Here is a 16,246-nt window from a genome sequence, read left to right as displayed (position 1 = left end):
TTTTTTTAAAAAAAACCAATTGTAAAGCAAGGGCCAACAGACTAAAGAATTGAGGCGGGAAGCTTCTGTCAAACATTGAGGACTAGTCACTTACTCATTACCAGAAGCAGTGGGGGGGAAACACATTTCTCTCCTGTGGAAAGCTTTGCCCTGGTCGTCATAGAGTCATGTGCCTTCTTCCTGGTGATGTGAGCCACCATTTGGGAGCTGGGGTGGCTTTTGTGCAAGAGGGGTATAAAAAAATAATAATCCCTTGAGCCTGGCAACTGGAGGGATCGTTCCCGGGAGGAGGTGGGAGCACCAGCTTTCTGAAGGGACCCTCGCTGGTGGCTGGGCAGCAGCAGGAGGAGGAGGAGGAGAAAGCTCCATTATGTACAGGCTGTGCATTCTCACCCTCCCCTTATTCCGCAGGCTTTACTTAGCTGTGTTGCTTTGTATTGTACTCTGTAGGCACTGGCATGGAGTGGGGCAGGGGGGAGGCCTCACTGCAGTGTCCCTCCCGAAAAAGGGGCGGAGGGATGCGTGGCTGTGCAGGGGCAGCAGCGGGGCCCACGCATGGATCTTGGGGGACACAATCCGGCCGGATCTTTTCCTGCAGGTGCTCCATCAGAGTGCAAAGGCCCCTGCTTTGGTTCCCTTCCGTGGGCAAGCGTCCCACAGCGGGGCTTGGCCCTCAGGAGAGCCCCGCTGGATCTCCCCGGTGAGCTGTTTCCTGGACTGGGGGGGGGGAGAGACACTGCCTGAGGGTGCCCCCGCCGCCGCCACTCGCAGCTCTCTAATACTCGCCTTTGTAGAGAACTTAGCAATCAAATGTGTCATTTTAAATAATGTTTCTACTTGTAAATAAATGGTATTTTTCTCCCAAAAAAATAGTGGCTTGGCGATGTTTTCTCCTGCTTTGAGTGTAGCGCAGGCAGGGCACAGCCCAGAAAGTGGCTTTCAGTCTAAGATCAGGGTGTTAGGACTGAGAGGTACAAGGAGCTGCCTCTGAGCTTTTTGGACAAAGAAGATGAAGAGTTTGGATTTGATATCCCGCTTTATCACTACCCGAAGGAGTCTCAAAGCGGCTCACATTCTCCTTCCCCTTCCTCTGTGAGGTGAGTGGGGCTGAGAGACTTCAGAGAAGTGTGACTAGCCCAAGGTCACCCAGCAGCTGCATGCGGAGGAGCGGAGATGCGAACCCGGTTCCCCAGATTATGAGTCTGCCGCTCTTAACCACTACACCAAACTGGTGGAAAGTGCAATTTCTCCCAACGCTTTTGAGTTTCCAGAAAGATCCACACACCCCCCCCAAAAACCCTTTAAATATGGCTTTTATTGAAAACTTTGGCCCAGGACAGAGTCAGCCAGTGTCCCTGCTGAGCAAGTCCTGTTCCAAACCTACCTACACCTGAGGAAGAACAGCCCCTTCCTTGTGGGGCATTAAAATAGTGCTGCCTCCCCCCGGAAAGTGCTGTCCAGGCAGCCAGAGGAGCGGCCCTAGCCATTCACTGGGGACAGGCAGCAGCCACACCAGGGGGAAGATACTTAGAGCGTGGTGGATAATGGCATGGACTGATTTTCAACTGAGTAACAAGGTGTGCAGTTGGTGGCGGTTGTATAGAGAGGGCAGTGGAATTCTGTGTGTGCCAGTCAGCTTTAGGTACATTTTGAAATAGAATTGTAGAGTTGGAAGGGACCCAAAGGGCCACCAAGCCCAACCTCCTGTAATGTTCTCAATCACTGCCTGGCGGTCAAATGGTAGGATGCAAAAGGCCCCCAAAGGGTGAGGGTCCTATTGCTTTCCTAGGCAGCTTTTGTTGGCCCCCGGAGGGACATGGGAGGATGGATTCCTGGCTTGATCCCTCAGGACTCTAAATGTTTTTATCAAGAGAAAAGTACCGTATTTTTCGCTCCATAAAACGCACCTGAACATAAGATGCACCTAGTTTTTAGAGGAGGAAAGAGGGAAAGCCCTGGTTTTTTGAGGATCAGCTCAGATTTGTGCAGCTTTTTTTTTTGCAAAGGGGGGGAAAAGCAAAGCTTTTTTTGCAAAGGGAAAGCAAAGCTTTTGCAAAGGGGGAAAAGCCCCCTTTTATGGGGTTCAACTCACATTTCTGCAGATTCTTAAGGAGCCCTTTCTACAGTTTCCAGATAAATAATTTAATCAGCCAGTTACATGTGGCTGATTAAATTATTAATCAGGCACATTCAACAACAGAGGCCTGGGCAAGGGGGCGGGGCCCAGAGGGAGCCGGGAGTCTTATCTCTCTCCCGATCTCTTGCTGATCAGCTGCTGAGCAGGGTCCTTTCAACACCCCCTTCTCTCCCTCTCTCTTTTAAAAAAAGCAGGATCTGCTTTTGGCCCCTTGGCAATTCGGCTCCAGGGACCACCATTCGCTCCATAAGACGCACAGACATTTCCCCTTACTTTTTGGGAGGAAAAAAGTGCATCTTGTGGAGTGAAAAATACGGTACACATGTTTTTACCAAGAGAAAGTACACCTCGTCTCTCCAGACTAGTAGACCCACCCACTGACAAGGTCACTTCTCAAGGTTAAGTTTCTGTTAAGTCACCCTTCTCCCTTGCTCCTCTGAGGCAGTCCTTCGTAGAAGGCGCAGCCAGACCTGATGGCAGAAGGAAAGCACATCTGTGGGTCATCAGGTGGTTGACCTAACCATTTTCAGGCAGCTCCATGCGAGTGTTCAAAAAGCACATGAGCCAGGATGGGACTCCGCAAGGCCCTACAGCACAGTCTCGTCCCCCCGCAAGACCAGAGCTGCCTCTGCCTCCCCGCCACCTGGGGCCTGCCTGAACCCCGACAGTGGGACAGAGCCCTCTGCCACCCCGCCCCACACGAGTGGCCCAGGAGGATTTTGTTGCCGAGAACTAAGACTGTTGCATTCTCCATTCCTTGCCTTGTCCAGGTTCTCCAGCAGGGTAGCCAGGACAGTTCCCACCCTGAAGTCAGGCTGAAATAGACTCGGATCTTCGCAAACACCTGAGACGGGTACACCTACCACCACCTGTTTGTTTTGTGGTCCAAAGGCAGGGCCTCTTTCCAGGGAAGGCGCTGCCCAGTTTTGCAGGAGCAAGACCTCAGAGGAGGATCTTGGTGCAAGGGAGAACATGGGTCTCCCTTGTCCCCGACTCTTACATCTTTCTAAGACCAAACTGGCCCTGTGCGATGGGCCCGGCCCCCAAACTGGAAGCCAACGAGAACAGGATTTCACATATGAATGAAGCCCGTGCACATCTGTCCAAAGAGGACCTTGGCTCAGTGACAGAGCACATCCTCCACCAGGGGAAGGAGCTTGGGGTGCGAATCTACTTAAAAGCGTTATATTTCAGGCTCCTCCTGGGAGTGGAGGCAAGACGACAAAGGCAACAGGAAAAAACGAGCGGAAGCCGTCCACTTGTTCAAGCTAGAGCATAAAGAGGATACCTTTAGCTTTTATTTAACACAGTTCTACATACTGCTTGGAGCTGTATGGGTGAGGTTTAAAATCCTCCAGGAAGGAATGGCATTTTGCTACCTTTCCCACGCCCTCGATGTCCCATTCGTTTTCCTGCTGTTCCGCACCGCTGACCTCCTGCCCCTTGTGTCCCTGCGGAACCGCGAAATACAGAAAGAGGGTTGGTTTTCAGAGCAGCTACTATATGTAGCAGGACGCGGATGGCGCTGTGGTCTGAACCACTGAGCCTAGGGCTTGCCGATGAGAAGGTCGGCAGTTCGAATCCCCGCAATGACGGGGTGAGCTCCCGTTGCTCGGTCCCAGCTCCTGCCCACCTAGCAGTTCGAAAGCACGTCAAAGTGCAAGTAGATAAATAGGTACCGCTCCGGCGGGAAGGTAAACGGCGTTTCCGTGAACTGCTCTGGTTCGGCAGAAGCAGCTTAGTCATGCTGGCCACATGACCCGGAAGCTCTCTGCGGACAAACGCCGGCTCCCTCGGCTTATAGAGCGAGATGAGCGCTGCAACCCCAGAGTCGTCTGTGACTGGACCTAGTTACCTTTACTATATGTAGCACAAGATGCCACTGGCCTGAGCCCACCACATCAGATGTAGGGAGGAGGCGATTTCTCCTGTCCGTACAAAGCAAGCTTTTGCCCAACATGGGGCTGATGGGAGTTGTAGTTCAAAACATCTACAGGGCACCAGGTTGGGGAAGCCTGGCTATTATACCGCTGTACAGTGTGGTACCTTGGTTCTCAGACTTAATCTGCTCCGGGAGTCCGTTCGACTCATGAAACAGTTAAAAAAGCAAGGCGCCACTTCCGATTGGCTGCAGGAGCTTCCTGCACTCAATCGGAAGCTGTGTCGGATGTTCGGCTTCCGAAAAATGTTCGCAAACCAGAACACTCATTTCCGAGTTTGCGGCGTTCGGGAGCCAAGCTGTTTGGGAACCAAGGTACCAATAAAGGAAGAAAAATACCGGTAGGTTGGAGAGGCTTAAATGACCCATTGGGTGCCTTATAACACTACAATTCATTCTCTCTCTCTCTCTCTCTCTCTCTCACACACACACACACACACACACACACACACAGACACACAAACACGCATATGCATGAAAACCACTTTGTGGGTATTTTTTTAACAAGCGGTGTATATTTTTGGCTGGAAATAATGAGGCCACAATGTCAGGCTGTAGGCCTGTGTCAGTACAACGCAGAGCGTCAGAGGAGTGCAAGATCAACTCATTGCTGGTGTAACTGGATCATATCTTGTCGGAGAAAGTCCTGCTACTCCACCTGGGACTGCCAACAACAATTGCAGCTGCTTCTCTCTCTCGGAATCGCCCACAAACAGGCACAAAGGTGGCGCCTTGCCGTTTTGCATTTAGAATTGTAGAGAGCGGGAAGGGACTGCCAGGGGCCAACTTGTCCTAGCCCCAGCAATGCAGGAATCGCAGCTAATGTATCCCTGACAGGTGAACCATCTGCTTAAAGACCTTTACAGCTGGAAAGCCTGGGGGGGACGGACAGCGTTGCTGTGAGTGGCCAGCAAACACTTTTGCATAGTGCATGATCCAAGGATCATCTGCTTGGAGAGAAATGTGGTGTTTCACAGGTCCAGCCCTTCCTCTTCTAGGCAGGACCTCGGGCTCACAATTCTTGCAATTGGAAGGTGCAAAGAGTTTGGGGGCACTTAGGAGAGCTGCCTGCTCCTCTGCCCTCCAGCCCAAGGGCTCTGCTTACCTCTGAAGCTCTTGCTCAAAAGTCCTTAAAGGGTGCTGCTGCTGTCCATCTGCTCTGGGACTTTGCCACGCTGATTCCTGAAACTCTTCGGCTTCCAGTTGACGGCCTTTCGCGCTGCGCCTGCCGGATCGAGGACGACGCATTCAAACGTCGTCTTCTGGATCTCCTTTGTGAAGATGTTGATGATCAGCTCCCGTTTCAAGGACAGGCCGGCGCCCTTGGCTTTCTCCCTGGGGGTGGGGAAGAGAAAGAAGGCAAAAAATAAGTTGGAAGGGAGACGGCGGACCTTGGGAGAGAACGAGATGGGGAAAGTGGGGGGATTTAGTGTCGGTTGCATGAAATTTATACACTGCTTGGTTCTGGGAAAGCCTCAGAGACTGACGAATTGAGCAACATGGCGAGATTATTAGCAAAAAAAAAAAAACTATTTAAATTGTTGGGAAAAGCCAGCAATGACCCAAAAGGCACATGGGCATTCTAAACATTCTGGGTGGGCCTCTCTAAACAAAAATGTTTTCTGCAGAGGCCCAAAAGAGCACATCTCTGCCTGGCATCAATAGGCAGGGAGTTCCAGAGTGCAAGTACTACATAGCTGTCAAGTTTCGGTTTTGAAAATAAGGGATCAGCAGTCTCCCCTATTCCGGGGACAGTCACATGTCAGTGGTGGGCGGAGCCAGAAGCAAAAGTGGGCGGAGCAGCAATGTAAACTCCAAGCGGGCTCAGGCTCGGAGCGGAGCAAAGAGGAGGGCAGCCAGCAAAGAGGAGGGCGGCCATGTGCTCCGCGCAATGGAGCCCCATCGTCTTCTTGTCTGATCCCATCAAAACAGGACAGGAAGCAGCAGCTGCTCAAAGGCAGCCAGGCTCCGCCCACCAGCTAACCCTATTGGCCGGCTGAGGGGCTCGGCGGCAACGGATAGGGGCTGATGCAGGGGGAGGAATACACCCCCCTGTAAGCACGGGAAACGGCTCCCACTTGCTTTGAGGGCTGAGGCTTTTCTCTCCAAGTAGGCGAGGTCTTCCCACCCAGTCCCTGGCCAGCAGGGGAGGAGCTGCTTCCATTAAAAACGGGAAATTTAAGGGAAATAAAAAATAAGGGAGAGCAGCGGGAAACTGCTTAAAATAAGGGAGAATCCCGGGGAAAACGGGATACTTGACAGCACTGAAGTACTAGCACACCAAAAGATTGATTCCTTACAAATGCAGAACAGGTATAAGGTACACCTGTAACACTGCCAGTTCCACAGATCGGCGCAGTCCAGCTGGATGCTTTGGTTGAGATTCCTGCATGGCCGGGGGTTGGACTAGATTTCCCTCGGGGGTCCCTTCCAACTCTCTGATCCCGTGTGGGGTAAGGTGATCTTGCAAGTAAACTGGTCCCAAGTTGTTAGGGGCTTCGTATACACCTAAGAGCATAGTTACAGGTGGGTAGCCGTGTTGGTCTGCCATAGTCGAAACAAAATAGAAAATTCTTTCCAGTAGCACCTTAGAGACCAACTGAGTTTGTTCTTGGTATGAGCTTTCGTGTGCATGCACACGAAAGCTCATACCAAGAACAAACTCAGTTGGTCTCTAAGGTGCTACTGGAAAGAATTTTCTATTTTGTTTCACCTAAGAGCATAAGGAGAGTCTGCAGGGTGAGGCCAGTGGGCCACCTAGCCCCAACCCTTTGATCTCAAAGTGGCTGAGCAGTTGTCCGTGGGAAGCCAGCAAGCAGGATCTGAGCCCAAGAGCCACTCTCCCCTACTGTGGTTTCCAGCAACTTGCGCTCAGAAGCTTTGTTGCCTCTAGCCGTGGAGATGGAGCAATAGCCATTGTGGCTGGTAGCCGTTGATAATTGGACCACCTTGAACGTGGCCAGGTGTAGCAGCAGAGGCAGGCTGCTGCAGATGCCACATGGAAAAAGGCTGGACCCCGAGCAAAGCCTCTCATCCTTGTGGCCCCTGAGAGCTGGGCTCATGGGGAAGAAGAAGAGGAGGAGGGGGGGGGGAGTTTGGATTTGATATCCCGCTTTATCACTAACACTCTCCTTTCCCTTCCTCCCCCACAACAAACACTCTGTGAAGTGTGTATGCAATCCAATGCCAACAGTGCCCTTCAGCTCTCTATATTGGACAAACAGGCCAAACCCTACGCCAAAGGATAAATGGACATAAGTCTGATATCAAGAATCACAAGACAGAGAAACCAGTAGGAGAACACTTCAGTCGCCCAGGACATTTTATAAAAGATCTCAAAGTAGCTGTCTTAATACAAAGGAATTTCAGAAATAGACTGGAAAGAGAAGTGGCTGAATTGCAACTAATCACCAAACTTAAAACCATGGAGAAACCTGGTCTGAACAAAGACATTAGATTCTTATCTCATTATACATAACAAAGCTATCTTTAGCCATCTCACCCCTTGCCTTTCCCTGCAAGACTAATTGCAGCCATTAAGAGTCGTCAACAGGTTTCCCACACCTATCAGCTGATCACCCATTCCCACCACCCTTCTGAGTAATACCCCTCCCCACTCCCTCACTATATTTAAGGATCTGGTGACTTCTGTTTCAGTGTATCTGAAGAAGTGTGCATGCACACGAAAGCTCATACCAAGAACAAACTCAGTTGGTCTCTAAGGTGCTACTGGAAAGAATTTTCTATCTTGTTTCAACTATGGCAGACCAACACGGCTACCCACCTGTATCTGTGAGGTGAGTGGGGCTGAGAGACTTCAGAGAAGTGTGACTAGCCCAAGGTCACCCAGCAGCTGCATGCGGAGGAGCGGGGAAGCGAACCCGGTTCACCAGATTACGAGTCTACCGCTCTTAACCACTACACCACACTGGCTTCCCCAACATGGAAGACCATTTCCCCTACTTTCCGTCCATGAGAGGCTGCCTTCGAGGGGAGTCAGACGAGACTGCTCAGCGCAGCATTCGCTCTCCACAGCGTGAGAAGGGGAGGTGTTTCCAGCCCTCCCTGGAGGGGCTGCCACGGGGGACTGAACCTGGCACCTTCTGCATGCAAGGCAGGTACTCTGACATTTCAGAATCGTAGAACTGCAGAGGGGGTGTTTTTTTTGGGGGGTCCCAAGGCCATCTAGCTCATCCCCCTGCAGTGAAACGGGACTGACTGCCGGGTCTCCTGGAAGCCGCAGGATTTACCGTATTTTTCGCTCCATAGGACACACTGGACCATAGGGCGCACCTCATTTTTAGAGGAGGAAACCCAGAAAAAAAAAACATTTTTCTGGTTTTCCTCCTCTAAAAGCCCTGTTTGTTTGTTGTTGTTGTTTTTGAGCATCAGCTAAAAGTTTTGCAGCTTTTTTCCAAAGGGAAAAGCCCTGGCTTTTTTGAGGATCAGCTGAAAGTTTTGCAGCTGTTTTTGCAAAGACAAAAGGCCTTTTTTTTAGGATCAGCTAAAGGCTTTGCAGCTTTTTTGCAAAGGGAAAAGCCCTGGTTTGTTTGTTTTTTGGTTGTTTTTTTTTGAGGATCAGCTAAAGGTTTTGCAGCTTTTTTTGCAAAGGGGAAAAAGCAAAGCTCCTTTTGCAAAGGGGGAAAAACAAAGAGGAAAAGCCCCATTTTTATGGGGTTTAACTCACATTTCTGAAAAATCTTAAGGAAAAGGAGCCATTTCTACTGTTTCCAGACAGATAATCTAATCAGCCAGTCACATGTCCTGGGGAAACAAACAACCTCCCTCTGCAGCACATTCAACAAAGGAGGGCGGGGCTGAAAGGGAGCCGGGACTCTTATCTCTCTCCCGATCTATTTCTGATCAGCTGCTGAGCGGGGTCCTTTCAACACTCCCTTTTCTCTTTGTAAAATAAAAAGCACAATCTGCTTTTGGCTCCTGGGCAATTCAGCTCCAGGGACCACCATTTGCTCCATAAGACGCACAGGTATTTCCACTTACTTTTTAGGAGGAAAAAAGTGCGTCTTATGGAGCAAAAATACGGTACTCACTCAGTGCGCCCCTCGCTCACTTCTCCACCTGGGTACAATTCTGACACAAACCGGCCGTTGGCTAGCCAGTATATGATGCCGCTGTCTTCGTAATCCGTGTAGCCCTCGCACGGGATGCGGATCTGTTTTCCTGAAGAAGAGGAAGAGGAGGAGAGAGCACACGGAGTCACCCGACAGGGTCCAAAAGGAAGGCCAAACGGCCACCCCTTCGGAGGGAGTGGCTCTGGAGGACCAGGCAGATGGCGCATGAAATTACTGGTGCGCAGAGGGTAGACTGCACACCTGTGGGGATCTGAGCAATCTTGAATGGACACTGAGAAAGCAAAGGTAGGTGTGTGTGTGTGTGTGTGTGTGTACCGGCCAGACAGAAGCCCTCTTTTTTGTGGGGGTGTCCTGCTGGTTTCAATAAATGCCTTGCAGGGAGAACGCTGGGAGTGATCCCTCCAGGTCTCCTCTGCCCCCCCCCCAAATGACTGTTCTCCACACCTTCCAACCTGAAGGCTTTAAATCTGCTTTATAACCTCAGGCTGCATGGTAAAAGACTGTCCCATTCAGGCAACCCACCTGCTTGCCTCAAAATTATCAGTCTTTAAGGTACCACGAGTCTCATTTAAAAAAATTGGGGGGGGGGGGCTAGCAGACTCTCCCAGCTTCCCCCGCCCTCTGGAATTCAAGTTCCTAGTGCCTGCCTAGGTGTGGGCAAATAACATAAGAGGGTGCTGGATCAGGCCAATGGCCCATCTAGTCCAGCATCCTCTTCTCACAGTGGCCAACCAGGTGCCCCGATGGGAAACACACAAGCAGGATTCGAACACAAGAGCCCCCTCCCCTCCTGCGGTTTCCAGCAGCTGGGATTCAGAAACATTGATGCCCCCTGCAGTGGAGCCGGAGCAAAGCCAGCCTGGCTAGGAGCCATCGATAGTCCTCTCCTCCTCCATGAATCCGTCTAATCCCGCTTTAAATCCATTCAAGATGGTGGCCGTCGCTGCCTCCTGTGGCAGGGAGTTCCACAGTTTAACTATGTGCTTCATAAAGAAGTCCTTTTCTTTTCTCTCTCCTGAGTCTTCCAACATCCAGCTTCATTGGGTACCCACGGGCTTTCTGCCTGTGGGCTGCTTTGAGGTACCCGCTCGATTTGAGGCAATATTCCTTGTGCAAAGAAATAACTCCCTGTAGGGGCTTTAATCCTGCAAATAAATATCGGGAGTTCTCCGAGGAGAGGCTGACCGATTCTTCCTGTCAAGTCTTGCGCTCTATACTAAGGACGTCTCGAGCTGCTCCTGGTGGGTCTTGGAGGGGCAACCTTCATGTTCCTGGGGGGCCAAAGGTTCCCAAAGCTAGGCTTCGTTGGCTATCGTCCTTCCATGGACCAATAATTCCACCACCCCAAACCCCCAGCACCCCTCTCAAACCGGTCTGACGTGCTTGTGCAAAGGGGGCAAGACTCACCACAGGAAGGCTTCTGTGCGACAAGGTCAGAAGAGATGTGTGGCTGCACATTTGCGGCGGCATCTGAAAATGGAAGGAGTTAATTAGCTAACCTGTATATATTTACCTGAATGTATAGTTGGTCCAGTGACTGTATTAAGCATAAAGGAACTTTTTAAGCTTTTCTGTATGAAACATCTCTGTAAAGCTGTGAACTCTGATCTGCATTGCACTGGCAAATGATGACTTAAGTGTCTGGAGATAACAGTAGACAGTAGAACTGTCCTTGCAACTGTCCTGATGATCTCCGGCGGGCTAGGGACAAAGGTGAGAGCTGTTTCCTGGTTCTGCTGGATCTCTCAGCGGCCTTTGACACCATCGACCATAACATCCTTCTGGACCGGCTAGAGGGGTTGGGAGCTGGGGGCACTGTTATACAGTGGTTCCGCTCTTTCCTCCTGGGCCGTGTTCAGAAAGTGGTGGTGGGGGATGAGTGTTCAGACCCCTGGGCTCTCACTTGTGGGGTGCCTCAGGGTTCTGTCCTCTCCCCCATGCTTTTTAATATCTATATGAAGCCGCTGGGAGAGATCATCAGGGGGTTTGGGTTGGGTGTTCATCAATATGCAGATGACACCCAGCTCTACCTCTCTTTTAAATCAGAACCAGTGAAGGCGGTGAAGGTCCTGTGTGAGTGCCTGGAGGCTGTTGGAGGATGGATGGCGGCTAACAGATTGAGGTTGAATCCTGACAAGACAGAAGTACTGTTTTTGGGGGACAGGAGGCGGGCGGGTGTGGGGGACTCCCTGGTCCTGAATGGGGTAACTGTGCCCCTGAAGGACCAGGTGCGCAGCCTGGGAGTCATTTTGGACTCACAGCTGTCCATGGAAGCGCAGGTTAATTCTGTGTCCAGGGCGGCTGTCTACCAGCTCCATCTGGTACGCAGGCTGAGACCCTACCTGCCCGCAGACTGTCTTGTCAGAGTGGTGCATGCTCTGGTTATCTCCCGCTTGGACTACTGCAATGCGCTCTACGTGGGGCTACCTTTGAAGGTGACCCGGAAACTGCAATTAATCCAGAATGCGGCAGCTAGACTGGTGACTGGGAGTGGCCGCCAAGACCACATAACACCGGTCCTGAGAGATCTGCATTGGCTCCCAGTACGTTTCCGAGCACAATTCAAAGTGTTGGTGTTGACCTTTATAGCCCTAAACGGCCTCGGTCCTGTATACCTGAAGGAGCGTCTCCACCCCCATCATTCAGCCCGGACACTGAGATCCAGCGCCGAGGGCCTTCTGGCGGTTCCCTCACTGCGAGAAGCAAAACTACAGGGAACCAGGCAGAGGGCCTTCTCGGTAGTGGCGCCCGCCCTGTGGAACGCCCTCCCGTCAGAAGTCAAGGGAATAAACAACTACCTGACATTCAGAAAACACCTAAAGGCAGCCCTGTTTAGGGAAGTTTTTAATTTGTGACTCTGTATTGTATTTTGATTGTTGGAGGCCGCCCAGAGTGGCTGGGGAGACCCGGCCAGATGGGCGGGGTATAAATAATAAATTATTATTATTATTATTATTATTATTGCAGAGAGGAACTGTTGCCTAGGTCAAGAGATAGGGTGGCCTTGCTGGAGTGCGCATGAACCAAATGAGGGCTAAATGTTCTTTTGCCTTATATGTACAACAGGAAATGTACAACAGGAAATGTTCCTTATATGGACAAGAGGAAGAGCCAGGGAACTGTCTATAAGAACTGTCTGAAATTTGACTAGTTTTGTACTTGCTTGGCTATCTAAACACCGAAGTCCCACTGCATGCAGAAATTAAATCTTTCTCTCTCTGAAGCCAGCAGCCTCAGGTCTTTTCTGCTTCCATGTTTTCTCACCGGGCGCAACAATGGGAACCCGTAGGGGCAAATAAGGCTCCAAAAAGAGAAAACTATTGAAAGAAGGAGAAGAGGAGGCACCCTGGGACCCCGTGGTGAGCCTTTTCTGCTGGCGAAGGCAGATGACCTCTCTGAACCCCCCTGAGATGACTGAACCAGATGGAGAACCACGACTTGACCTGCTCCATCAAGAGGAGTATAGCATCTAGATCAAGGGAGGTAATAGTACCACTGTATTCCGCTCTGGTCAGACCTCACCTGGAATACTGTGTCCAGTTCTGGGCACCACAGTTCAAGAAGGATACTGACAAGCTGGAGCAACGGAAAACAGGCTCGCTCCACCTGCCCTGCGACAGCCCTTCAGATATTCGAAGACGGCTATCACGTCGCCTGTCATTCTCCAGGCTAAACTTACCCAACTCCTTCAACCGTTCCTCACAAGGCTGGGTTTCCAGACCGAGGTGCTGCCAAAGGTGATGGAGACCGTCTGGAAAGGCCTGGCAGTGAACACTGGGGGGCAGCTGATCCCTGACTGCTAATCACTCACTTTTTAAAGGCCAATGGGGAGGTGTTGTTAGAGGGTTATCTCCTCCCACTGGCCACTTTGCCTTACCTTGGAAGGAGGTGCCGCTGCAGATCAGGGCCAAGAGCAGGCAGCGTGCCTGGTGGCGGAGGCCTGGAAAGAGGGGGGGGGGAGAAAGAGAGAATGAATGAATGAATGAATGAATGAATGAATGAATTTATTTTTACGGTCACAGACCAACTTACTAAATCAATAATACAAAAACAATACATTGACATTTGCACAACAAAAACCATACACGTACGTATACAGCAGCATTAAAAATATATAGATTAGAATTGGGGCATTAAAATATGGCCTAAAAATTGCCATTTAAGGGGAGAGAGCGAGAGAGAGAGAGAGAGAGAGCATGTGGAGCCAGCAAGAGTCTCCACCAGCTCATTGGGTTGCAGGGCTCCGGGACCAGTCAAGGGAACCTCTCCCCAGTTGACAATGGGCAAAGCGCTCCTTCGCACGTTGTGAACCTTGGGAACTTCCTGCTGCAGGACGCTGCAATGGCCACTGGCTTAATAATAATAATAATAATAATAATAATAATAATAATAATAAATTTTTATTTCTACCCCGCCCTTCCTGATCCAAAAACCGGACTCAGGGCGGCTAACAACAAATGTAAGACAATGATTAAAACAACTTAATGTTAGATGGCTTTAACAGGTTAAGAGAAAAAGGAAGCAGTCTAGCCACGGTTAGCGACTGCCGAATGGCAGTGGCTGGAGCTCAGGGTGGGGCCGAGCAGCAACAGGGCTGCTTTGAGGCATCGGAAATGCCTGCCTGCAGAGATCTGCTTCTTTCCATTCCTTTGCCCATTAGCCTCCTTAAACCACGAAGGTCTCAAGGGGACATAGGGCAGGCGCAGAGCTTAAGCCCCAGAGGTCCTAAGACAGGGGTCAGCAAACCTTTTCAGCAGGGGGGCCAGACTATATATTTTTTTGGGGGGGAATGAACGAATTCCTATGCCCCACAAATAACCCAGAGATGCATTTTAAATAAAAGCACACATTCTACCCATGTAAAAACACACTGATTCCCAGATGGTCCGCGGGCCGGATTGAGAAGGCGATTGAGCCGCATCCGGCCCCCTGGGCTTTAGTTTGCCTACCCATGTTCTAAGGCGTAATAAAATGTGAAAAGAAGAAGAAGAAGAAGAAGAGTTTGGATTTGCTACCCCGCTTTATCACTACCCTAGGGAGTCTCAAACCAATTAACATTCTCCTTTCCCTTCCTTCCCCACAACAAAATAGAAAATTCTTTCCAGTAGCACCTTAGAGACCAACTGAGTTTGTTCTTGGTATGAGCTTTCGTGTGCATGCACACTTCTTCAGATACACTGAAACAGAAGTCACCAGATCCTTAAATGAGGTGAGTGGGGCTGAGAGACTTCAGAGAAGTGTGACTAGCCCAAGGTCACCCAGCAGCTGCATGTGGAGGAGCGGAGACGCGAACCCGGTTCACCAGACTACGAGTCTACCGCTCTTAACCACCACACCACACTGAAAAGTGACCAAGTGCTTAGTTCCCAGCAAGGGATTCCTTCCTCTCCCTCAGAGGGAGGCAGTCAGGCCAAGAGGAGCCCCAGGGTATCTCCTGTCCACTGTCCCCAAGGCCACCACTGGGCCAGCTTTACACCCTCCCTCCCTCCATCCATCCATCCATGGATGTGTTCTAGCATTTTAACTTTGCATAGCACCTCGGCAGAAAGGCAAGGTGGAAGTGCGAGGAATAAATAAATGAGTAAATGCCGACATAACACGAATGGACAGATTGTTATCTTTATCGCTACTGCACCACGTTGAAAATGGTCATTCACAAATGCCCCCAAAGAATAGAACAAAATTGTAAGGGACCCCCAAAGGTCATCTAGCCCAGCCCCCGTGCAATGCAGGAACATACCCTCTAACATTTCCCTGATGAAAATAGAGAATGATAGTTTTACTGTTCATACTCCGCACATCTTACTGGGTTACCCCAGACACACTGGGCAGCCTCCAACGTATATAAAAACACAATAAAACATTTTTAAAACAAAAAACAACCCTTCCCTATACAGGATAGCCTTCAGACGGCTTGGGAATCACATAACTCCATACCCTCCAACATTCCTCCAATGAAAATAGGGACATCCTAAGGAAAAGTGGGAAACTCCGGGACCAAATCAGAAACCGGGAAGGCTTCTCTAAATCAGGGGCGTCCCTGGAAAATAAAGACGCTTGGAGGGTCTGCAGGAATGAACAGCTCAAGAATCCCTGACCCAAGACCGCCTCCCAAGCGGGACCATTCCACTGTTGAATATCTCTTCCTGTCAGAAGTTTCTTCCTGCTGCTTGGTCGTAATCTCCTTCCTTGCCATTTGGATCCCTTGGTTCAGATCCTCCCCTCCGGAGCAGCAGAAAACTAGCTTGCTCCATCTTCCACGTGGAAGGCATTTGAAGATGGCTCTCCTGTCTCCTCTCAGGGACACGGGTGGTGCTGTGGTCTAAACCACAGAGCCTAGGGCTTGCCGATCAGAAGGTCGGCGGTTCGAATCCCCGCGCGACGGGGTGAGCTCCCGTTGTTCGGTCCCTGCTCCTGCCCACCTAGCAGTTCGAAAGCACGTCAAAGTGCAAGTAGATAAATAGGTACCGCTCCGGCGGGAAGGTAAACGCCGTTTCCGTGCGCTGCTCTGGTTCGCCAGAAGCAGCTTTGTCATGCTGGCCACATGAACCGGAAGCTGGACGCCGGCTCCCTCAGCCAGTAAAGTGAGATGAGCGCTGCAACCCAAGAGTCGTCTGCGACTGGACCCAACGGTGAGGGGTCCCTTTACCTTTATTCCTGTCTCCTCTCAGTCTCCTCCATTCCAGTCTCAGCATTCCCAGCTCCCTCAACTGTTCCTCACAAGGCTTGGTTTCCCTCAGAGAACTACAGTTCCCAGCACCCTTGCAACCCACAGTTCCCAGGATTCTTTAGGGAAGTTGTGCTTTGAAAGTGTGCAGCCTTAGTTTGAAGTGTACAGAGTTACACTTCAAGAAAGAGGGACAGTTCCCCTTGGACCTGCAGCTGCTTCCTCCCTCTTTCCGATGCCACTGAAGGGGCATGTCCGCGTGGGCGCAGATGGCGCCACTGAGGCTGCAGAGAGTGTGGCCAAGAAGCCTTGCCGGAGGCGGCTGGCTCCCTACCTGTGGCTGAAGACATCCTCTTCGTCCTCTTCGCAATTGGGGTGTCTTGGCGGAGGGAGAAGGAAGCGCTTTATAC

General features: G+C 50.8%; 1 protein-coding gene across 1 annotated transcript; it reads right to left on the bottom strand.

The window, feature by feature from the left end:
• Positions 1-5,204: 5,204 nt before the first annotated feature.
• Positions 5,205-16,212, bottom strand: IL18BP (interleukin 18 binding protein). Its single transcript, XM_033145815.1, has 5 exons — positions 16,171-16,212; positions 13,047-13,109; positions 10,577-10,639; positions 9,128-9,257; positions 5,205-5,411 (listed from the first exon to the last, which is right to left on the bottom strand). Exons 1-5 carry the CDS (start codon positions 16,184-16,186, stop codon positions 5,207-5,209), a joined length of 477 nt encoding a protein of 158 aa, XP_033001706.1. The 5' UTR covers positions 16,187-16,212; the 3' UTR covers positions 5,205-5,206.
• Positions 16,213-16,246: the final 34 nt, after the last annotated feature.

The sequence above is a fragment of the Lacerta agilis genome, chromosome 4 (assembly GCF_009819535.1).
Source record: "Lacerta agilis isolate rLacAgi1 chromosome 4, rLacAgi1.pri, whole genome shotgun sequence".
Classification (NCBI taxonomy): domain Eukaryota; kingdom Metazoa; phylum Chordata; class Lepidosauria; order Squamata; family Lacertidae; genus Lacerta; species Lacerta agilis.
The sequence above is the reverse complement of the archived record's forward strand: the minus strand, read 5'-3'. Positions and strand labels throughout refer to the sequence as shown.

Coding starts and splice junctions, on each gene's coding strand:
- IL18BP (XM_033145815.1), bottom strand. Junction 10,640..13,046: donor CAGCGGCACCTCCTTCCAAG/GTAAGGCAAAGT, acceptor TTCCATTTTCAG/ATGCCGCCGCAAATGTGCAG. Junction 5,412..9,127: donor GTGAGCGAGGGGCGCACTGA/GTGAGTACCGTA, acceptor CCCCACCCCCAG/GGAGAAAGCCAAGGGCGCCG.